General features: G+C 44.5%; 2 protein-coding genes and 1 non-coding gene across 5 annotated transcripts in view; 1 reads left to right on the top strand and 2 right to left on the bottom strand.

The window, feature by feature from the left end:
• ift172 (intraflagellar transport 172) overlaps nucleotides 1-11,625 on the bottom strand; it is a 123,318-nt gene extending 111,693 nt beyond the window's left edge. For both annotated transcript variants that reach the window (XM_078399428.1, XM_078399429.1), the window contains exons 1-3: nucleotides 11,239-11,625; nucleotides 9,438-9,581; nucleotides 1,489-1,601 (exon numbers count right to left, since the gene is read on the bottom strand). In XM_078399428.1, coding sequence (XP_078255554.1) covers nucleotides 1,489-1,601; nucleotides 9,438-9,581; nucleotides 11,239-11,277 — 296 coding nt within the window. In that variant the 5' untranslated portion in view covers nucleotides 11,278-11,625. The remainder of the gene's footprint in view (nucleotides 1-1,488; nucleotides 1,602-9,437; nucleotides 9,582-11,238) is intronic.
• A 356-nt stretch (nucleotides 11,626-11,981) lies between these two features.
• trnaa-ugc (transfer RNA alanine (anticodon UGC)) lies at nucleotides 11,982-12,053 on the bottom strand. Its single transcript has one exon. It is a non-coding gene; the product is annotated as a tRNA-Ala (tRNA).
• A 9,309-nt stretch (nucleotides 12,054-21,362) lies between these two features.
• Nucleotides 21,363-24,118, top strand: part of cad (carbamoyl-phosphate synthetase 2, aspartate transcarbamylase, and dihydroorotase) — a 92,291-nt gene continuing 89,535 nt past the window's right edge. For both annotated transcript variants that reach the window (XM_078399427.1, XM_078399426.1), the window contains exon 1: nucleotides 21,363-21,733. In XM_078399427.1, coding sequence (XP_078255553.1) covers nucleotides 21,625-21,733 — 109 coding nt within the window. In that variant the 5' untranslated portion in view covers nucleotides 21,363-21,624. The remainder of the gene's footprint in view (nucleotides 21,734-24,118) is intronic.

Below are 24,118 nucleotides of genomic sequence, written 5' to 3'. Positions count from 1 at the left end.
CCGGTCTCATAGGGCTGCCAGGAGGCCTGCCATGACTGCCCTTCACCGTCAGGCCCGTTTGCGCTGGTGTCGGCAACACGTGCACTGGAACCTGAACATGTGGAGGAACGTTATGTTCAGCGATTAGTCCAGATTCTGCCTACGGCAGTTGGATCATAGGGTCAAAGTGTGGAGAAGACGCAGAGAACGCTATGCTGATTGCTGCACCGATAGAGTAACATCTTTTGGTGGAGGCAGTGTGATGGTGTGGGGCGGCATCTCCCTCACTGGAAAAACAAGGCTGGTCATCATTGGAGGCAATCTCAATGCAGAGAGATATCGAGATGAGATTCTGCAACCAGTGGCAATCCCATATCTCCACAGTCTGAGACCGAACTCTATCCTCCAAGATGACAATGCTCGCCCCCACAGAGCAGGGTTTCTCAGAGACTACCTCCAGAATTTGGGAGTGGAGAGGATGGAATGGCCTGCCAGCAGTCCTGACCTCAACCCCATTGAACACTTGTGGGATCAGCTTGGGCGTGCTGTTCGTGCCAGAGTGACCAACACAACCACGTTGGCTGACTTGCGACAAATGCTGGTTGAAGAATGGGATGCCATCCCACAACAGTGTGTGACCAGGCTGGTGACCAGCATGAGGAGGAGGTGCCAGGCTGTTGTGGCTGTGTATGGTTCTTCCACACGCTACTGAGGCTCCTGTTTATTAAATGAATAAATTGTTAAATTGCCAATATGTCTTGTTTCTTCAGACTTCAATCATCCAATCCACCAAACAACACCAAACAAGAGTCAATGGCAGAATAAGCTGTTTGGGATTGGCAGAGATTTGGCAGATATTTCATGGGCGCAACCCACATACTCAGCTCTGCTGCTCATCCCACAAATGCATGTTCCTTACAAATGTGGCACCATTTAAAAGGGAAATAAACAGGCTTTCCAACGGTATAAGATTTATTGCCAAGAAGCATTGTTACAACAAAGAAATAATCTACCAAACACAAATTTCCTTACTTTTTGTGCTATGTTTATATTGTGTCTTCTGTAGTGAATAAAATAACTATTACCTCATCTATTTAAAAAAAATCCTCATTATATTTCCTGTCAAAGTCTCTGTTTCATATTTATTTTTGTTAATCTTCCTTTTTTACATCATTAGATTGATTAATCGAGAGATCCAGCTCACTCCTGTAACCCACTGCTTACACTTTTCATTGGAAATAGGGAATTTTGTTTTAAATATATAATGCCTTTAAGGCCCCGACATGGAAAGGGACTTGGAAATAGATAAACATGAAAATGTAACAGTAATCTCCACTAGTAAGCTGCAAGCTATTCATTAGCTAAACCCCATCAGAACATCTGTACACAGTAAACAGCTGTACACAGTAAACCTCGCCTGCACTGTCCATACTAAAGCAAAGTGAAATCACGCACACTTTTTGCCAATCTAATCATCATTCAGCTCATTCCACTCAGTGATAGACTTACCATTCTTCTCCAATTTTATAAACATAAATGATACTGTCTGTCTGTCCAATTGCTAATTTGGTGGAGTCTGGTGAAAAGGCCATACCTTTGACCACATAGCTTTTCTTGCCATACTGAAATGAAAAATAATAATTTATAACAATTTATGTGAAAAGAAGACAATAATATTCCAAAAGCTTTTCAGAAATCTCAGCTGATCTTATTTCACATTAGAAAGTAAACTATGTCTAAACAACTATGTAATATATTGAACAGTTTGCATAAAAACATAGAAAATAGGTGCAGGAGGAGGCCATTTGGCCCTTCAACCCAGCACTGCCTTTCGATGTGATCATGGCTGATCATCCACAATCAGTAACCTGTGCCTGCCTTGTCCCCATATCCCTTGATTCCACTAACCCCTAGAGCTCTATCTAACTCTCTTTTAAATTCATCCAGTGAATTGGCCTCCACTGCCTCCTGTGGCAGAGAATTCCACAAATTCACAACTCTCTGGGTGAAAAAGTTTCTTCTCACCTCAGTTTTAAATGGCCCCCCCTTTAATCTTAGACGTTGGCCCCTCATCCTTCTAAACTCCAGTAGATACAAGTCCAGTCTTTCCAATCTTTCCCCATATGACAGTCCCGCCATCCCGGGGATTAATCTCGTGAACCTAGGCTGCACTGCCTCAATAGCAAGGATGTCCTTCCTCAAATTAGGAGACCAAAACTACATACAATACTCCAGATGTGGTCTCACCAGGGCCCTATACAACTGCAGAAGGACCTCTTTGCTCCTATACTCAAATCCTCTCGTTATGAAGGTCAAAATGCCATTAGCTATCTTCACTGCCTGCTGTCCCTGCACGCTTACCTTCAGTGACTGGTGTACAAGGACACCCAGGTCTCATTGCACTTCCCCTTTACATAATCTGACACCATTGAGATAATAATCTGCCTCCTTATTTTTGCCACCAAAGTGGATAACCTCACATTTATCTACATTACTATACTGCATCTGTCATGCATCTGCCCACTCACTCAACCTGTCCAAGTCACCCTGCAACTTCCTACCATCCTCTTTTTACAGTTCACACTGCCACCCAGCTTTGTGTCATCTGCAAACTTGCTAGTGTTACTTCTAATTCCATCATCCAAATCAATAATATATATTGTAAATAGTTGCGGCACCAGCTCCAAGCCTTGCGGCACTCCACTCGCCACTGCCTGCCATTCTGAGAAGGACCCATTTATTCCTACTCTTTGCTTCCTGTCAGTCAACCAATTCTCTATCCATGTCAATAGCCTACCCCCAATACCATGTGCTCTAATTTTGCACACCAACCTCCCGTGTGGGACCTTATCAAAGGCTTTCTGAAAGTCTAGATACACTACATCCACTGGCTCTCCTTCATCCATTTTACTTGTCACATCCTCAAAAAATTCCAAAAGATTAGTCAAGCAGGATTTCCCCTTCATAAATCCATGCTGACTTGGACCAATCCTTTTACTGCTATCCAAATGTGCCATTATTACCTCTTTAATAATAGACTCCAGCATCTTCCCCACCACCGATGTCAGGCTAACTGGTCTATAATTCCCTGTTTTCTCTCTCGCTCTTTTCTTGAAAAGTGGGATAACATTAGCTACCCTCCAGTCCACAGGAGCTGATCCTGAATCTATTGAACATTGGAAAATGTGTTGGAAAAAAGACTGCAGATGCTGGTTTAAATCGAAGGTAGACACAAAATGCTGGAGTAACTCAGCGAGACTGTTTCAGAGGGGAGTGGACGAGGACTACAGGAGACCCCAGTGGCTGTGCCTATTGCAAATAGGTATACCCTCTTGGGAACTGTCGGGGCAGAAGATGTTTCCAGTCCGAGTGGCAGACCTGTTGGCAAGGATACTCGACAGGGGAGACCGAAGTCAGGAAGAGCCGTAGTGGTCGGTGACTCCATAGTCCGAGGGACGGACACAAAGATTCTGTGGCAGCAGGAGGGACTTGAGGATGGTCTGTTGCCTCCCTGGTGCCAGGGTTCAACACATCACGGACCGGCTTCAGAAAATCCTAGTGAGGGAAGGCGAGCAACCTGAAGTCGTTGTGCACGTGGGCACGAATGACGTCGGGCGGAAGAGGAAGGAGGTGCTACAGCGGGAGTTTAGAGAATTGGGAAAAACACTGAGAAGCAGGACGTCGAAGGTGGTTATCTCTGGACTGCTACCGGTACCTCGTGCTGGTGAGGCCAGGAACAGAGAGATAGAGGGTATGAATTTATGGCTGAGGGACTGGTGCAGAGAGCAGGGATTTAGATTTCTGGACCACTGGGATATCTTCTGGGCTAGGGGTGACTTGTACAAAAGGGACGGGTTACATCTTAACAGCAGGGGGACAAACATTCTGGCAGGCAGGTTTGCTAGTGTGACACCTGTGGCTTTAAACTAAGTAGTGGGGGGGAGGGGTTAACAAATTGTGAATATGAAGATGAGGTAAAAGGGAATACAGGAGATATTGCAAAAGACTCTCGGAAGAATGGGAACAGAAGTTCTAGAGGGGAAAAGAAATTAAGGGCAGGGCCAATTGTGACCGATGTGAGAGGGGAGGTAAATACAGAAGTTAAAGTGTTGTACTTAAATGCGCGTAGTATAAAAAATAAAGTGGATGAGCTTGAGGCTCAGTTAGTCATGGGCAAGTATGATGTTGTAGGGATCACTGAGACATGGCTACAAGAGGACCAGGGCTGGGAACTGAATATTCAGGGGTACACAACGTATAGAAAAGACAGACAGGTGGGCAGAGGGGGTGGGGTTGCTCTGATGGTAAGGAATGATATTCATTCCCTTGCAAGGGGTGACATAGAATCAGGAGATGTTGAATCAGTATGGATAGAAATGAGAAATTGTAAGGGTAAAAAGACCCTAATGGGAGTTATCTATAGGCCCCCAAACAGTAGCCTCGACATAGGGTGCAAGTTGAATCAGGAGATAAAATTGGCGTGTCAAAAATGTAATGCTACGGTGATTATGGGAGATTTCAACATGCAGGTAGACTGGGAAAATCAGGTTGGAAATGGACCCCAGGAAAGAGAGTTTGTAGAGTGCCTTTGAGATGGGTTCTTAGAACAGCTTGTACTGGAGCCTACAGGGAGAAGGCAATTCTGGATTTAGTGTTGTGTAATGATCCTGATCTGATAAGGGGACTAGAGGTAAAAGAACCATTAGGAGGCAGTGATCACAACATGATAAGTTTTACTCTGCAAATGGAAAGGCAGAAGGGAAAATCGGAAGTGTCAGTATTACAGTATAGCAAAGGGGATTACAGAGGCATGAGGCAGGAGCTGGCCAAAATTGACTGGAAGGAGGCCCTAGCAGGGAAGACGGTAGAACAGCAATGGCAGGTATTCCTGGGAATAATGCAGAGGTTACAGGATCAATTTATTCCAAAGAGGTGGAAAGACTCTAAGGGGAGTAAGAGACACCTGTGGCTGACAAGGGAAGTCAGGGACAGCATAAAAATTAAGGAGAGGAAGTATAACATAGCAAAGAAGAGTGGGAAGACAGAGGATTGGGACTCTTTTAAAGAGCAACAAAAGTTAACTAAAAAGGCAATACGGGGAGAAAAGATGAGGTACGAGGGTAAACTAGCCAATAATATAAAGGAGGATAGCAAAAGTTTTTTTAGGTACGTGAAGAGGAAAAAAATAGTCAAGGCAAATGTGGGTCCCTTGAAGACAGAAGCAGGGGAATTTATTATGGGGAACAAAGAAATGGCAGACGAGTTAAACCGTTACTTTGGATCTGTCTTCACTGAGGAAGATACACACAATCTCCCAAATGTTCTAGGGGCCGGGGAACCTAGGGCGATGGAGGAACTGAAGGAAATCCACATTAGGCAGGAAATGGTTTTGGGTAGACTGATGGGACTGAAGGCTGATAAATCCCCAGGGCCTGATGGTCTGCATCCCAGGGTACTTAAGGAGGTGGCTCTAGAAATAGTGGAAGCATTGGAGATCATTTTTCAATGTTCTATAGATTCAGGATCAGTTCCTGTGGATTGGAGGATAGCAAATGTTGTCCCACTTTTTAAGAAAGGAGGGAGAGAGAAAACGGGTAATTATAGACCAGTTAGTCTGACATCAGTGGTGGGGAAGATGCAGGAGTCAATTATAAAAGACGAAATTGCTGAGCATTTGGATAGCAGTAACGGGATCATTCCGAGTCAGCATGGATTTACGAAGGGGAAATCATGCTTGACAAATCTACTGGAATTTTTTGAGGATGTAACTAGGAAAATTGACAGGGGTGAGTCAGTGGATGTGCTGTACCTCGACTTTCAGAAAGCCTTCGACAAGGTCCCACATAGGAGATTAGTGGGCAAAATTAGGGCACATGGTATTGGGGGTAGGGTACTGACATGGATAGAAAATTGGTTGACAGACAGAAAGCAAAGAGTGGGGATAAATGGGTCCCTTTCGGAATGGCAGGCAGTGACCAGTGGGGTGCCGCAAGGTTCGGTGCTGGGACCCCAGCTATTTACGATATACATTAATGACTTAGACGAAGGGATTAAAAGTACCATTAGCAAATTTGCAGATGATACTAAGCTGGGGGGTAGTGTGAATTGTGAGGAAGATGCAATAAGGCTGCAGGGTGACTTGGACAGGTTGTGTGAGTGGGCGGATACATGGCAGATGCAGTTTAATGTAGATAAGTGTGAGGTTATTCACTTTGGAAGTAAGAATAGAAAGGCAGATTATTATCTGAATGGTGTCAAGTTAGGAGGAGGGGGAGTTCAACGAGATCTGGGTGTCCTAGTGCATCAGTCAATGAAAGGAAGCATGCAGGTACAGCAGGCAGTGAAGAAAGCCAATGGAATGTTGGCCTTCGTAACAAGAGGAGTTGAGTATAGGAGCAAAGAGGTCCTTCTACAGTTGTACCGGGCCCTGGTGAGACCGCACCTGGAGTACTGTGTGCAGTTTTGGTCTCCAAATTTGAGGAAGGATATTCTTGCTATGGAGGGCGTGCAGCATAGGTTCACTAGGTTAATTCCCCGAATGGCGGGACTGTCGTATGTTGAAAGGCTGGAGCGATTGGGCTTGTATACACTGGAATTTAGAAGGATGAGGGGGGATCTTATTGAAACATATAAGATAATTAGGGGATTGGACACATTAGAGGCAGGAAACATGTTCCCAATGTTGGGGGAGTCCAGAACAAGGGGCCACAGTTTAAGAATAAGGGGTAGGCCATTTAGAACGGAGATGAGGAAGAACTTTTTCAGTCAGAGAGTGGTGAAGGTGTGGAATTCTCTGCCTCAGAAGGCAGTGGAGGCCAGTTCGTTGGATGCTTTCAAGAGAGAGCTGGATAGAGCTCTTAAGGAAAGAGGAGTGAGAGGGTATGGGGAGAAGGCAGGAACGGGGTACTGATTGAGAGTGATCAGCCATGATCGCATTGAATGGCGGTGCTGGCTCGAAGGGCTGAATGGCCTACTCCTGCACCTATTGTCTATTGTCTATTGGGTCAGGCAGCATCTCTGGAGAGAAGGAATGGGTGACATTTTGGGTCGAGACCCTTCTTCAGACTGAAGAAGGGTCTCGACCCGAAACGTCACCCATTCTTTCTCTCCAGAGATGCTGCCTGACCTGCTGAGTTACTCCAGCATTTTGTGTCTACCTTCCAACATTGGAAAATGATCACCAATGCGTTCACGATTTCTGGAGCCATCTCCTTGAGTACCCTAGGATGCAAACCATCAGGCCCTGGAGTTTTATCAGCTTTCAGTCCCATCATTCTACCCAATACTATTTCTCGCCTAATGCAAATTTCTTTCAGTTCCTCCGTCTCCCTAGATCCTCTGTCCTCTAGTACATCTGGGAGATTGTTTGCGTCTTCCTTAGTGAAGACAGATCCAAAGTACCTGTTCTGCCATTTCCTTGTTACCCATAATAATTTCACCTGTTTCTGTCTTCAAGGGACCCACATTTGTCTTTACTAATCTTTTTCTCTTAACATACCTAAAGAAGCTTTTACTGTCCTTCTTTATATTCTTGGCCAGCTTCCCCTTGTACTTCATCTTTTCAGCCCGTATTGCCCTTTTTGTTACCTTCTGTTGTCCTTTGAAAGTTTCCCAATCCTCTGGTTTCCCGCTACTCTTTGCAGATCTGTGATTAACCAGTCCTCTTTAAGTTACAAATCCAGAGGACTAATATTAGACCTGGTCATAACTCTGCAGTAAGCACAGGTTATAGAATGCAAACAAATGAATCAGTTACAATACAAGTGTACAAAATCAGGTGTAATTTATACTCATTTGGAGCTTTATTTTTGATATTATAAATGCAAGAAAATATTTAAATTAACACGAAGAAACAATGATTGTTAACAAAATAATTATTTGCGATCTTTCCAAATAAAATTCACTTCCCATTCATCAATCCAAATAGTTTGTGATGAGAATCGGTTTCATTTTTAGAAGCTTTAACTCAGCTGACCACGCATCATAAAATGACTTTAAGGTTCCTGACATTAATCGTTGTTAATGTCTAATTGCAGAAATAAAATTACATTAAGGAGATAAGAACATAAGAAACAGGAGCAGGTATAGGCTAATCGGTTCTTCAAGTCTACTCTGCCATCCAATGTGATTGTGTTTGATCCAATATTGGTCTCTTCACCACTAAACTACTCTTTTGTATCCCTGAGTTGCTTGAAATTTGCGTCTGTTAATCTCCACCTTGAATACATTCAATGATTCGGCCTCTGCTGTTCTCTGGCGTAGAGAATGGGTAGAGAATTCTATAGATTCAAGGCCATCATGAGTCAGAATATTGAGTATAGAAGTTGGGAGATCTTGTTACAGTTGTATAAGACATTGGTGAGGGTACATTTGCAGTATTGTGTTCAGTTTTGGTCACCATGTTGTATGAAAGATGTTGTCACACGTGAAGGGGTGCAGAGAAGATTTACGAGGATGTTGCCAGCACTTGAGGGCCTGAGCTGTAGGGAGAGATTGAGCAGGCTCAGACTTTATTCCTTAGAGTGTAGGAGGCAGAGGGGTGATCTTCGTGAGGTGTACAAAGTCATGAGAGGAATAGATCAAGTAAATGCATTTAATAGGAACCAGTGGGGTAACTTTTTTACACAAACGGTGGTGGGTAAATGGAATGAGCTGCCAGAGGAGGTCGTTGAAGTAGGTACTATCAGAGCATTTAAGAGACATTTGGACAGGTACATGGATAGGTTAGGTTTAGAGGGTTATGGACCAAGCGTGGGCAGGTGGGACTAATGTAGATAAGGCATATAGGTCGATACGGGCAAGTTGGGTCGAAGGGCCTGTTTCCACGCTGTATGACTCTATGACTCTGATACATCATCGTCTCTGAAATGGGCAACCCCTCATTCTGAAATTATTTACTCTAACTCTTGAGTAAACATCTTCATCCCACTCTTGAGTAAACATCTTCATCCCAGAAAACAACATTCTCTGCATGGCATTCAATTTTTATGGAATCCAATCCCTATTATACAGATTTAAAATGTACACAGTACTCCAGTTGCTGTCTCAACAGCGCCCTGTATATTTGCTTCAAAATGTTTCTACTTTTGCATTCTATGTCTCTTGCTATAAAAGCCAACATTCCATTTGTCTTCCTAATTATCAGCTTTCTAATCTTTTGTGTTTAATGTACTGGGACTTTTCCCCATAGATCCATTTGTAATCCCATTCCATTTAATTAATAACCTCTCCTTTTCATTCTTCCTTCCAAAATGGATAACTTCATATTATACTTCATCTGTTTACTTCTTTCCCAATCACTTCACACACCCATATCCTTCTGCAATAGCTTTATGTCCTATTTACATTTGGCTACAGTACAATCTACTGTATACTCAACTGCTGATGGAACTTCCCGAGAAATTAACGTTAGCTCTGAACATTATTACATATATTTAAAACCACAATTCTGTTTTTACCTTGGAATCAGCAGGTTTAGTAGAGAATTTATCTCTTCTTTCGCCATTTTCATCATAGAGCAGAACAACTCTATCTACCGTGCAGACAGCAAACTTGGTGTTGTTGGGTGCCCATGACATACACGTAACTTTTGCAGCACCATCCTGAAAGAAAATAACATTAGTATTATGGCTTACATTAGCATTGCATTTAATGTAGGAGAAACATTCATCCCATTTGATATATTGCTAAATTCTGGAAATAATCTTTTAAATAGAAGTTATCTGACATCTTATGCACCCATTCTGATAATTTTCAGAATAACTACATTTTTTCAGTTCTGATATGGGAAGAGTCAAGATTTATTGTCATTTGTACTGAAACAGAACAATGAAATTCTTACTTGCAGCAGCACACCAGGTTTGTAAACAGTACTCTATAGATAATATAATAAACAAATATAAAGAAATAAGTTCAATAAATAATTTAAAAAACTATTTGTGCAAAAAACAAAACAAAGCCCAAAGTCCCTAGTGCAGTTTGGAGTTTGCTGTTTGGTTGGAGTTGATGGCATTCAATAGTCTGATGGTAGATGAAAAGGTATTCCTGAACCTGGACGTTACAGTTTTTAGTCTCCTGATGACAGGAATGAAATGAGATTGTGGCCAGGGTGGTGTGGGTCTTTGATGATGCTGGATGCCTTTTTGAGGCAGCACTTCCTGTAGATCCCTTCGATGGTGGAGAGGTCAGTATCCGCGATGGACCTGGCAGTGTTCCCTTTTTGTAATCTCCTTCATTCCTGGCCATTCAAATTACTGAACCAGGCCAAGATGCAACCAGTCATTATGCTCTTTCTTCACTATACACCTACAGAAATTCAAGAGAGTATTTGTTGACATACCTAATCTCCTCAATCTTCCAAGTAGAGGCATTGATGGCCTTTCATTACGATTGCATTAGTGTGCTGAGTCCAGGACAGATCTTCAGAGATATGTGTGTCCAGGAACTTGAAGTTGCTGACTTTCTCCACCATCGATCCATCAATGAAGATGGGTTTGTGGACCCTCGACTTTCCTCTTCATACGCTTCAATGAGTATGTTCAAGCCCTTCAAACGCTGCTTTTAAATTTCAAACTCCATGACTTTTTCTTAAAAATGCTATTTACACTTATAAACGCAACATATCTAAATAAAAAAATGTCTGGTAAGTAATAAGTGGAACCCAGGAGAGTAAAGATGGTTGTTCTAGTAACAGTAAAACTGACGGGGTCCTATGACCTGAGATATGGAATAAATAAGCAAGGGATAGTTGGGTGTGAGAATCGAAGTGGCATATTATTGCAATTGCTAGGTTGGCACTTTGACAGGAAGACGATAAACGCTGCTACAAAAGTGTGAGTTGCAGAACTGAATCGTGCAGGACCATCTTTATTAGACCCGAAATGGAGGTTGATCAGCAGAAAACACTGACTGAGAGTTGGGGACTTGCAAAGATCGAGTGTGATGCAGATCTTGCATCTGACCATATTGCAAACGTGGCTGCGTCAGTTCAGTGGCGGTAACGCTCTTGGCGACGGCACCGAAATCGTGAAATAATAGCAGGCATTTCTTCTGCTTTCGGAAGTCACGAAAAGTCAAACCCAACGTTTGGTTAAAAGCCAAGTCATAGCTGACATCGGAGCTAGGAAAGAATCGCCAGCCCCAAACCAATAAGCAGGCCCAGGTCTCTCTCTCTCCATTCGGCCTACTCCCGCAGGCATCTGAACCAGGGCTGGGTGGCCTGGCCCTCCCCTCCCCTCCCCTCCCACTCCCCAATCGTACCTGCGGTGTGAGCAGAGTTTTCAGGTGCTTCAGCTGCATTCTGCCGCCACACTGTGTTTCCTTGCGGTCGCGGAGCCGCCGCCGTTGCCCTAGTTACAAGCTTCCGTCGCATGTGCTCTCGGTCGCCATGGTTACCGGTCCCTGCCTTCGGGTGCGGCGATGACACAGTGTGGGCCGGCGGCCGTTATCTGGGCGAGGACAACCCAGGGCCGCGTGCGCACCGCACACCGGAGTAACTCAGCGGGGCAGGCTGCGTCTCTGGTGGAGCAGGAATGGGCGACGTTTCGGGTCGAGACCCTTCAGACCGAGAGTCAGCGGAGAGGGAGACTAAAGATATATGGAAGGGTACAAAGGGCAAATCACACAGAGGGGAGCAGCGCGAAAGAGAGGGGACTGGAGAGTTCTGCAACTCCCTCTCTCGCTGCTCCGCTCTGTGATTGCTCTTTATACACTTTCATATCTCGTTTCCCTCTCCCCTGACTCTCAGTCTGAAGGGTTTCGACCCGAAATGTCACCCATTCCTTCTATCCAGAATTGCTCCAGCTTATTGTGCCTAAGTGTAAACCTGCATCTGCAGTTCCTTCTTACTCAACCGGGCATTTAAATCATTTCAGAAAGCGGGGAATGATTTATTGATGTTTCCGATTCATTTCCTTTGTAATGTGGTTTGGTTTTAACAAGCACTCGTTAATGTAAAAAGAAACAACTGATTTAATAATTTTAGCGAATGAAAATGTAAAATGTGGAGATGCCGGGGATTGAACCCGGGGCCTCATACATGCAAAGCATGCGCTCTACCACTGAGCTACATCCCCACCGCTGCTCAGCGCTTTACCGGTGCATCTTTCATATGTAGAAGTTTCGATCTTTCCTGATACAGTACTCAGTTTCTCCGATTTATATCCGATTTCAGAGGTTACCAACTTTTTTTATTCGCTTCTGAAAGAAGAGTCCCACTTTTTTTGTCATCTCTCCTGACCTTAAATCATCGCGCCAACTAATAAAAGCGGTGCACATACTGTATTCTCGGATGTTTCTTTGTTTCCGAATCTCGTTAAAGTTGCACAATTTATTTCGCATATCCCATTCTAAATGTTCCAACCAAAATATGTCACACTTTTACATTAAATATCTGACCTTAAAGCAGAAGTTCAAATTAATACAAACAATTATATCAGGTGGGAAGACAAGCCAATGAAAAAATACAAGGACGCTTAGAATTATTTTTCTGCAGGTTCCACCAAGGTGATAATTGTCCACTAGAAGACAGAATAGAGATTGATTTGTACAATTACAGGATGATCTCATTAAATTCAATTTCCAAAAATTGCAAGCCTAAATTGACACGTGTTTCATTGACAAGTTCTCCTCCCTGCTCCCAAGATGTAACTTTCCATTCTAGGAAATCCAATATGTCCTCTTTCTTTAGTAGACAGTGGACCCTGGGCCCAAACCTCTCCTGCATTGGTGTAGCACCCTCTCCTCCCCCTCCCTCCCCTCCCCCTCAACTCCCCTTATCCTCCCCCCCCTCCACCCCCCTCCCTCCCTAGGAGATAGATTTAAACTTTAAAATGTGAATAACTTTAAACATATAACTGATTTCAATGAAACTTCTTCCATTAGCACCAAAGGGACAACAGTGTGTAAGGTGGGCCTAAAATTGTCGCGCTTTCGTGTACCGTTTTGGCTGTAGTTCAGGAACAAACAAACAAGAGTTTTAGAGATGGTTTCCCCGATTCTGTCATAGATGAATCTCTCACTCGCATCTCCTCTATGTCTCATACTTCTGCTCTTGCTCCCCCCTCCCCCTAGATGGAACAAGGACGGAATTCTTCTGGTTTTCACCTTTCACCCCATCAAACACATCATACTCCAACGTTCCTGTCACCTCCAACGTGATTCCACCACTGGACACATCTTTCCATCTCCATCTCTTTTTGTCTTCCGCAGAGACCGCTACCTTCTTGGTTCACTCATCCCTTCCCACACAAATCACTTCCTTTCCCAGGTACTATCTCCTGTAACCGCAGGTGATGGAATACCTGTCCCTATACCTCTTCCCTGTCCTCCATCCAGGGAACCCAGCAGTCTTTCCAGGTGAGACAGGTTCACATGCCCCTCCTCTGAATTCATCTACTGCTTCTAGTGTTCCCGATGTGGCCTCCTGTACATCAGCGAAACCACGTGTAGATTTGGCAACTGTTGCCGAACACTTGGGCTTGGTCCACCAAAGCCTACTGGATCTCCCAATTGCTAACCATTTTAAATCCCCTTCCCATTCCCACATTGACCTTTCTGTCCTGGGCCTCCATTGCCAGAATGAGGCCACACACAAACTTGAGACACAGCACCTCTTATTCCGCTTTGGGTAGCTTACAACCCAAAGGTATGAACACTGAATTTTCCAATTTAGGTAACCTCTTACAAACCTGTCCAACCATCTCTCCTTCTCTTCCCTGTGCCCCTGTTGAACTCTCACCTGTTTTCCCCTCCACTCACCCCCCTCCACCAATTTCCACCCTCTGGCTTTACAATTTGCAACTTTACAACCTGTCTCACAGCTTCCTTTCTTATATCTCTCCCCTTCTCTGTCTCTCCTCGCCCATCTACGGCCCCAGGAGACACTCCCCGCCCGGCAACAGGCTTAGTCAGTTGGACAGGGTTGCCACGTCCGCAGGATATCGCCATTTTGATCTAATACCTCCGTGTTCATCTTGCGTCACAACGGGAAGCCAACGGGTGTCCGCGGGTGCACAGTTGGGGGAGGGTTGTTGGGCCCGGTGGCGGTGCGCCTGCGCAACAGCACGGGGAGGACCGTCCCCCATCCCAGCGTGCCCCGTGCCTGACCTTCCTCCCATGGTGCAGCACAACGGCAGAGAGAAGGTCAAAGAAGATGGCCGCCAGCAGGACGAAAATGGAGCAGCGCCTTGCGGCCACTCTCCTGCTGCTGGTTGCCGCGATGGCCGCCCGGGGCCAGGGTGAGTGGCTTCCTCTCCCCTTTCCTCCCCCCCTTGACCGGCCCCGGCCCCAGGGCTGTCACAGCAGGAACCCAACGGGTCCAGGGGTTATGTTTCATTCAAATTGTTGCGCTATCGTGTACCGTTTTGGCTGTTTTCTGCCCAACCAATTGTTCAAGCGCTTTTGATTGCAACATGCGCCTTAATTTAGTTCAACAAACAAACTGACAAGTTACTAAAGAACCTTTAGTAACAACGGGAACCCAACGAGTCCATGGGTCGTCTAGTCCTTTATAAAATTCATATTATTCTTAACTACCCTTCACCATGTCTTGAGGCCTTCCTGCATCCAGAAGTGTGATCAGCACACTAATACTTCCTTCTTCTTTACTAGCCACAGTCTCACCCTGCCTCAACTAATTGGTTATTAAAATAAAACCTTTATGTCTGCAATCTCAAATTTCTAACACCCTTACCTAAAGGATTTGCATCTCTGGAACTGTTAGAATTACAGACAAGTGCAGCTTGGAAGATTCTCTGAGCAATGATCCCACTTTGCATAGTTCGATAAATGATTCCAATTGTTGATAAGCTTAATCACTCTATCACCTCTACCTGTGAATACCCATGTCAACAAAACTATCATGGTCAGAAAAATCTGCTATATGGTTCCCTCAAGTATAAGTAGTAGGCGTTTGATTATACACAATTCATAGCTGCTCAAGCCATCAACTGCAATTCCAGTTAATTATATTGTGTTGCAGCCTCTTTAGCCAAAACAGCCATAATTCCAGATTCCTGTTTATGGTAACAAATCCCATCTTCTGGTCCCTGGTATCTCAATTACCAAGTCAAAGGAACTCGTAGATTATTTTGATGTCTAGATCAAATTTAAGAAGAGTCATCTATAGCAGAGACTTTATGGATTTTTACATCTGCACATTAATAATTTATAGGTATAATTCTGCCAACATTCGTGCAACTTAAATGGAAATGTTGGTGGGCAGTTGCCAACATTTGGCATGTTGGCAGTGTCAGCATCTTCCAAAGGTGAGGACAACAAGAGTGGTGTCACAGCAGTTGAATTACCAGACTAATGGCCTGAACCAATGATCCTTTGATCTGAGCATATCCCACCATGATAGCGTGAAATTTAACTTAAATAAATAATCTGGAATTTGCCACAACTAATCTTAGTTTTGCCACAAAAACTTATCATATTATCAGAAGAACCCACATGGTTCACTGATGTCCTCCAGGGGACATTTATCTGCTTTACTCAGCCTGAACTATGTGCAACCTCAGACCTGCATCATATGGGAATACCCTCCCCAATAGCCCAGAATGCCACAAAGTTATAGGTGGCCCATCTCTCTCTTCTCAAGGGGCTTTTAGCGATGGAAAATAAATAGTTGCATTGCAGCTTTGAAATGATTAAATTAGAAAGAAATGTAAACCAATGCCAGCCTTGAAGTGTGTAATGTTGCACAGTGAATGTGTTGAGATTACAATATCTTCAATCGTGAATGGCCCAATGCCGCCTTTGTAATGTGTAAAATTGTTTTGTTCCATATAAGCCTATTACAGTTTCTGATTAGAATTCTAATCTTTGGGAAATCTTATCTATCAAAACTATTTCTCCCTGCTCCTTTTGGTTAAAAAGATCATTGATTTGACAAAAACAAGTTATTTTACTATCAGCAATTTCTGCTGGACAGCACTTTAACTGTTGCAGCAAACTTGCACAAAGCAAATATTGCCTCATGTTGTTTGATTACTTATCAGAACAACTACCTTATATCTGTCCAAAGAGTACTTTTTAATGCTTATTTTTGTAACTGGTGAGCGGGGAGATAACAAGATGAGGAAAAATATGTGAAATATGAAGTGTTTTGAAAACCATAAGGTATATATTACAATAGACAATAGGTGCAGGAGTAGGCCATTCAGCCCTTCGAGCCAGCACTGCCATTCAATGCGATCATGGCTGATCACTCTCAATCAGTACCCCGTTCCTGCCTTCTCCCCATACCCCCTCACTCCGCTATCCTTAAGAGCTCTATCCAGCTCTCTCTTGAAAGCATCCAACGAACTGGCCTCCACTGCCTTCTAAGGCAGAGAATTCCACACCTTCACCACTCTCTGACTGAAAAAGTTCTTCCTCATCTCCGTTCTAAATGGCCTACCCCTTATTCTTAAACTGTGGCACTTGTTCTGGACTCCCCCAACATTGGGAACATGTTTCCTGCCTCAGGAGCCAGCGCTGCCGTCGCAGCTGCGGCTTGCCTGCAGTCCGTCTGTCTTTTGTGTTTTTTGTTGTTTTTGTCTCAATTGTAGTGTTAATATGATGTAGTGTTGTATGTTATGTTTTGGGGGGGGGGGGGGGGGGGGTGGGAGGGAACGGGAACTGTAACTGTAACATTCTCTCTCCAGAACGGAGACGCGACCTTTGTTTCTGTGTCGTGTCTCCGTTCCCGTTGCGGCCTACCACCGGCCATGCACCTGGGACCACCTGGGTCTCTGGTTCGCAGAGCCCGCGGTCCGGACTCACCACCTGCGGCACTGGCTGCCTGCGGATGCTGCGGGAACGGCTGCGACTCGTCTCCGGAGGCTCCGGCGCGGGCCGCGTGGACGTCAGAAGCCCGCAGGCCCCTGGATGGGGGCCGACATCGGGAGCTCCGGCAGCGGCAGAGGCAGCGTGTTCGCCCGCCCCGAATCGCGGGGCTTGGGTCTGCCCGCCACGGACCTTTCACCATCTGGCGCGGCCTGGAATAGGCCGCGGGATTTTTTTTCACCGCCCAGCGGGGGCTTCAATGTCGGGAGCCCCGACCGCCCCGACGTGGCAACTCCAACAGCCTGACCGCGGGACAAGACGGCAGGGAAGAGAAAAAGACATTCTGGCCTTCCATCACAGTGAGGAGGGACTGGAGGAGACTCACTGTGATGGATGTTTCTTTTTGTTTGGTGTTAGTTGTGATTGTATGTGTTATTGCATTTTTATTGATTAATCTTATTGGTCTTATTGTTCAACTGCGGGTAATGTTTCATTTTACTACACATTTATGTGTATGTAACAAATAAACGACTATTGACTATTGATATTGATGTGTCCAATCCCCTAATTATCTTATATGTTTCAATAAGATCCCCCCTCATCCTTCTAAATTCCAGTGTATACAAGCCTAATTGCTCCAGCCTTTCAACATACGACAGTCCCGCCATTCCGGGAATCAACCTAGTGAACCGACGCTGCACGCCCTCAATAGCAAGAATATCCTTCCTCAAATTTGGAGACCAAAACTGCACACAGTACTCCAGGTGCGGTCTCACCAGGGCCCGGTACAACTGTAGAAGGACCTCTTTGCTCCTATACTCAACTCCTCTTGTTATGAAGGCCAACATTCCATTGGCTTTCTTCACTGCCTGCTGTACCTGCATGCTTCCTTTCAGTGACTGATGCACTAGGACACCCAGATCTCGTTGAACATCCCCTCTTCCTAACCTGACACCATTCAGATAATAATCTGCCTTTCTATTCTTACTTCCAAAGTGAATAACCTCACACTTATCTACATTAAACTGCATCTGCCATGTATTCGCCCACTCACACAACCTGTCCAAGTCACCCTGCAGCCTTATTGCATCTTCCTCACAATTCACACTACCCTGCAAAGTTTCTTTTATTTCTGAGAAGCTGTTTAACATATGCCAAGGCCTGCTGGAGAACAGTTGCACTTGGTCTGCAAGATCTCCTGGTTGGTAGCCATTTTAATTCCATTTCCCATTTCCATACTGGCCTTTCTGTCCTGAGGACAGGACAGAACCTTCTGTTCTGAGACCATACACAAACTGGAGGAACACTTCATATTTCACATATTTTCTCCTCATCTTGTTATCTCCCCGCTCACCAGGATCTACCTATCACTTTCCTTCCGCAGAGACCGCTCCCTCCGCATCACCTTGGTTTACTCATCCCTTCCTACTCAAACCACCCCCTTCCCAGGTACTTTTCCCTTGTAACTGGAGGAGATGTAGCATCTGTCCCTATTTCTCCTCTCTCACCTCCATCTAGGGACCCCAGCAGTACTTTCAGATGAGACCAAAATTCAGTTGCTTCTCCTGTAATCTCATCTACTACATCCGGTGTTCCTAATGTGGCCTCCTGAGCATAGGCAAGACCAAGTGTAGACCGTTTTGCCAAACACTGTCACTCGGTCCGCCAAGGCCTACTGGATCGCCCGGATGCTAACCATTTTGACTTCCCTTCCTATTCCCATACTGACCTTTCTGTCTTGGACCTCCTCCAATGTCAGAGTGAGGCCACACGCAAACTCGAGGAATAGCACCTCATATTCTGCTTGTGCAACAGTACTTCAAATGTGGTCTCAAGTCCTAGCAACATCCTTGTAAATCTTCTCTGCACTCTTTCCAGCTTGACAGCATCTTTCCTGTAACTTGGTGAGCAAAACCGTACACAATACTCTAAATGTGGCCTCACCAACATCTTATATAATTCAATATAACCCACCCAACTTCTATACTCAATACTCTGCTGTATCCTTTGACAACTTTCCTCATGTCCACAACTCACTAGTTTTGGTGTCGTCTCCAAATTTACTAACCAACCAATCAATCTATATTTACATCCAAGTTGTTTGTGTATATCACAAACAACAACAATCCCAGCACAGATCCTTGAAGAACTTCACTGGTCACAGACTTCCAACCAGAATAACACACTTCCACCACTACCTTCAGTCTTCTGTGAGTAAGCCAAACTAAGTCAAAACTACCAAGTCACTTTGCATTTTAATTTTTTGGAACAGCCTATCATGAAGGCCTATCATATATCATATCATATCATATATATACAGCGCGGATCATCAAATGCCTTACTAAAATACATTCAGCCAACATCCGTCACTCTACCCTCACCAATCACCTTCTCAAAAAACACAATCAAGTTGTGTCGGTGAGGGTATTTGCTCCTACCAATGTATTCATCCAAAAGCTCTTTAGAGTCACAGAGTCATAGAGTGACACAGTGTGGAAATTAAATAGACAATAGACAATAGACAATAGGTGCAGGAGTATGCTATTCGGCCCTTCGAGCCAGCACCGCCATTCAATGTGATCATGGCTGATCATTCTCAATCAGTACCCCGTTCCTGCTTTCTCCTCATACCCCCTGACTCCGCTATCCTTAAGAGCTCTATCTAGCTCTCTCTTGAATGTATTCAGAGAATTGGCCTCCACTGCCCTCTGAGGCAGAGAATTCCACAGATTCACAACTCTCTGACTAAAAAAGTTTTTCCTCATCTCTGTTCAAATGGCCTACCCCTTATTCTTAAACTGTGGCCCCTGGTTCTGGACTCCCCCAACATTGGGAACATGTTTCCTGCCTCTAACATGTCCAACCCCTTAATAATCTTATACGTTTCGATAAGATCCCCTCTCATCCTTCTAAATTCCAGTGTATACAAACCGAGTCGCTCCAGTCTTTCAACATACGACAGTCCCGCCATTCCGGGAATTAACCTAGTAAATCTACGCTGCACACCCTCAATAGCAAGAATATCCTTCCTCAAATTTGGAGACTAAAACTGCACACAGTACCCCAGGTGCGGTCTCACTAGGGCCCTGTACAACTGCAGAAGGACCTCTTTGCTCCTATACTCAACTCCTCTTGTTATGAATGCCAACATTCCATTGGCTTTCTTCACTGCCTGCTGTACCTGCATGCTTCCTTTCAGTGACTGATGCACTAAGACACCCAGATCACGTTGTACGTCCCCTTTTCCTAACTTGACACCATTCAAATAATAATCTGCCTTCCTATTCTTACCACCAAAGTGGATAACCTCACACTTATCCACATTAAACTGCATCTGCCATGCATCCGCCCACTCACACAACCTGTCCAAGTCACCCTGCAACCTCATAGCATCTTCCTCACAGTTCACACTGCCACCTAGCTTTGTATCATCGGCAAATTTGCTAATGGTACTTTTAATCCCTTCATCCAAGTCATTGATGTATATTGTAAATAGCTGCGGTCCCAACACAGAGCCTTGCGGTACCCCACTAGTCTGCCTGCCATTCTGAAAGGGACCCATTTATCCCCACTCTTTGCTTTCTGTCTGTCAACCAACTTTCTATCCATGTCAGTACCCTACCTCCAATACCATGCGCTCTAATTTTGCCCACCAATCTCCTATGTGGGACCTTGTCGAAGGCTTTCTGAAAGTCGAGGTACACTACATCCACCGGCTCTCCCCTGTCAATTTGCACAAAATGCTGCCCTTGCTACTGCTGAGCCTGGGGAAGCAGCCATAGTGAGAGCGGCAATAGTGAGAGTGAACAGAGTAAGAGTGGGGCATTGAGGCTTTGGCTCAAGAGGCTTCAGCAAGGGTGATTTCAGGATGACGTTTGGTCTGTCACTTTCTGTCTGTTTTAGAGTGCAACTTATGTAGCAGGGGTGGAACTCGTGCCATGGAATGCTCAGCTTGTGGGATGTCCCATTCAGGGGACAGCAGCAGCAGCAGCAAGGTCTGTGTCATGGCCTGGCTCTGAGGCACAGCGGGGTAGGGTGAAATCAAGGCAGAGCAAAAGTGATAGGTGACACAAGAGTTAGCAGGACAGACAGTTAATGGCAAGACACTTAACAGCACTGGCGTGCAGTTGGATCTTGGAGTCCAAGTTCATTGCTCACTAAAGGTAGCAGTACAAGCAGATAGGGTGGTAAAGAGGGCATGTGGTGTACTTGCCTTCATTGTTAATGGCATTGAATATAAGAGTCAGGAAGTTATGATGCAGCTCTATAAGACTTTGGTTAGGCCGCATTTGGAGTTTTGCATGCAGATCTCCAAACTGGGGGATGCACTCAAGTTTCTCACTCCCTGCCAAACCTTGCGATTTCTTCTGATGTCTTGAATATTGTAATCAAGAATAGTCATAGTGCATATTACTGCTAAACGTTGCCTCAGCATCCTCGACAAATTAAAATATCAGAAATATTAGATTCATCCTTCAAAGTCCCCGAAGACCGTTACCTGTACGTAAATAGCACTACACTCTGTTTAACTCGTTGTTCTGGCATGCCTCGAATTCACCCATTGAAGCAATGAGGGGCACGTCATTTCCTTCGTTCAGTAGCCGTGGGTAGCCGGCTGCGGCTGTAGTGTTGGACTGTCGTTTGCTGTGGATGGGAAGGAGTAGTCTTTGCACAGTAAATTTTGGAGGTTGCTGGCGATCATTGCGCTAGAATAAGCGGTTTTGTAGAGCGGCGGCTCTGATTGACGGCAGCTGAGAGCGCTCCTTTGTCCCGGGCAGGCGCGGGATTGCATTTGTGGGACTCACGTGGCGGGCCCAGCGCAAGCGGTAGACACCGGCGCAGGGAGAAGTTAAGTTGCACGCTGCACGGCAAAGGATGCCAGGCAAAGTTGCAGTTGAGGAAATGGCTCGGCTTTATTTGGAAGACGGCTCTTCTTTTGAAGGCAGGCTTTTCGGCGCAAGTGCCGACGTCTCTGGCGAAGTGGGTAAGTACACCGAGAGTAATACTTCATCCACGAGCATTAACTTGAGCAACGTGGAGGACAGAAATGTGCTGCAGATATGCCCTGTACTGTCTGTACCCAGGGCAGGTTAGGTTAGGTGTTAAAGTTTTCCATGCATTACATTTAAGATCACTGTTTAGCTTAATAGGAGTTTTAAATTTTTAAATTGTAAATTGTTCTGTGGTGTCAATCGATTTTGAATAAAAAATATCGAAACTGCTAGTTGAGGGCGGATCTGTATCTTAGAAATGTATAGCTGCTGTTTTATTATATTTACAATATTAATAGAATCATGGGCATGCAATGCGGAAACAGGCCCTCTGGCCCAACCTGCCCATGTCGACCAAGATCCCCAATTTAAGTTATTCTCCCATTTATACTTGTTTGGCATATTTCACTCTGAATCTTTCATATTTATGAACCTGTCCAAATGTTTAAATGTTATTGTTCCTGCAACAACTACATCCTCTGGCAGCTCGATCTAGATACCTATTACCTACCTACCCTTGTGTGAAAAAGTTGCCCCTCAGGAACTTATTAAATCTTCCCCCTCTCACCTTATACCTATGGTTCTTGATTCCTCCGACTGTGGGGTGGGTGGGTGGGGAAATACTGCATTCACCCAATCCATTCCCATCATCATTTTGTATTCCTCTATAAGATCAACCTTCTGTGCTTCAAGGAATAAAGTCCCAGTGTGTCGATCCTCTCCCTATAGCTCAGGCCCTAATTGTGATGTAAATCTCTGCACTCTTTTCAGCTTAATTACATCTTTGCTATAGCAGAGAGACCAAAAATGAACACAATACTCAATGCGACTTCAACATTTTGTACAACTAACAATGTTGCAAATTGTCTACAAATTCCCTGATTGTTGAAAGCCAAAAGCCTTCTTGACCACTGTATTTACCTTTAAGGCCACTTTAAGGGAACTATGTACTTGTACTAGATCCATCTGCTCTACAACACGCCCCAAGGCCGTACTGTTCACTGAAGGTCTTGCCCTGGTTCAACATGGACCTTGCAACACCTTACACTTATCTGAATTAAACCCCATTAGTCATTTCTCTGCCTACTTGTTCAGCTGTTCGAGATCCTGCTGCAATTTTTGATAACCATCTTCTTTACCTACTTTGGTGTCTTCTGCAAACTTGTTTCCTACCATAAAGTCAATTCCAAGTTCAGTTAGTTAGCTCTCCATAGTAGATCCATGCAATGTAATCTTCCAGAGCAACCTACCATGCAAAACTTTAGTAAAGGTCTTGCTGAAAATCATAAACATTGCATTTACACTCCTGCCCTCATCAACCTCATTAATTACTTCTTCAAAAACACAATTACATTTGTGAGGCTCCATTTCCCACATGCACATGATCTCCAATCAGCCCATGTCTATCTAAATGCATGTTTATTTTATCCCTCAGAATCTTCCAGTAACTTCCCTACTGTATTTTCTTTACAGCTCTTCTTAAATAGAGGCACAACATTAGCAACCCTCCAGTCTCTTGGCACCTCTCTTTTGTCTAATGACACAATATATGTCAGCGGGGCACCTGTAATTTCTTCTCAAGCTTCCAACATTGTCCATGGATGGTTCTGATCAGACTTGTGACATTTATCTATCCTAAAATGTCTTAGGGAGTCCAGCATCTCAATTGGCATCAAGACATCACCAACAACTGTCCCAAGTTCCATAGTCTTCATGTGTTTCTCCGCTAACGGCGTCCATCTTGTGTGTGCGAGTGAGGAGCGGCCGTGCCGTGCGTGGTGACGTCAGACGCACAGCACTTGGAAAAAATGTGTTTAGAAATGAAAGTTTGAAAGTTAAAAATGTCTGTAACTTAAAATATATACGACCAATGACAATTAAGCTCTCCCGGGCCACATAAAATGATGTGGTGGGCCGCATTCGGCCCGCGGGCCTTGTGTTTGACACCTGTGCTCTAGAGCGAAGACTGAGGGACGACCTGATAGAAGTTTATAAAATTATTAGAGGCTTAAATAGGGTAGTCAAGAGTCTGTTTCTCAGGGTGGCTAGAGGGCTACTAGCGGGCATAATTTTTAGGTGAGAGGGGGAAAGTTTAAAGTAGTTTTGTGAGACTTTTTTTTTTACATTGAGTGACAAGCACCTGAAAGTGCTGGCATGGGAGGTGATATAATCAAAAACGATTGCAATATCTGAAAGGCATTTTGCCGGGAAGGGGAAAAAAGGAATACAGACCAGGTGCAGATACATATGACTAGTTAGATTGGCATCATGGTTTGCTGCAAACCAAATTGATCGATGGATTTGTACCTATGCTGTACTCTTTATGTTCTATATGCTATTGCAATATATTTTAGTTTCATAAGAACAATAAACAAAAT

Source organism: Rhinoraja longicauda, chromosome 5, assembly GCF_053455715.1.
Source record: "Rhinoraja longicauda isolate Sanriku21f chromosome 5, sRhiLon1.1, whole genome shotgun sequence".
Taxonomy (NCBI): domain Eukaryota; kingdom Metazoa; phylum Chordata; class Chondrichthyes; order Rajiformes; family Arhynchobatidae; genus Rhinoraja; species Rhinoraja longicauda.
Note: the sequence above shows the minus strand (reverse complement) of the source record. Positions and strands in the feature narration are given on the sequence as shown.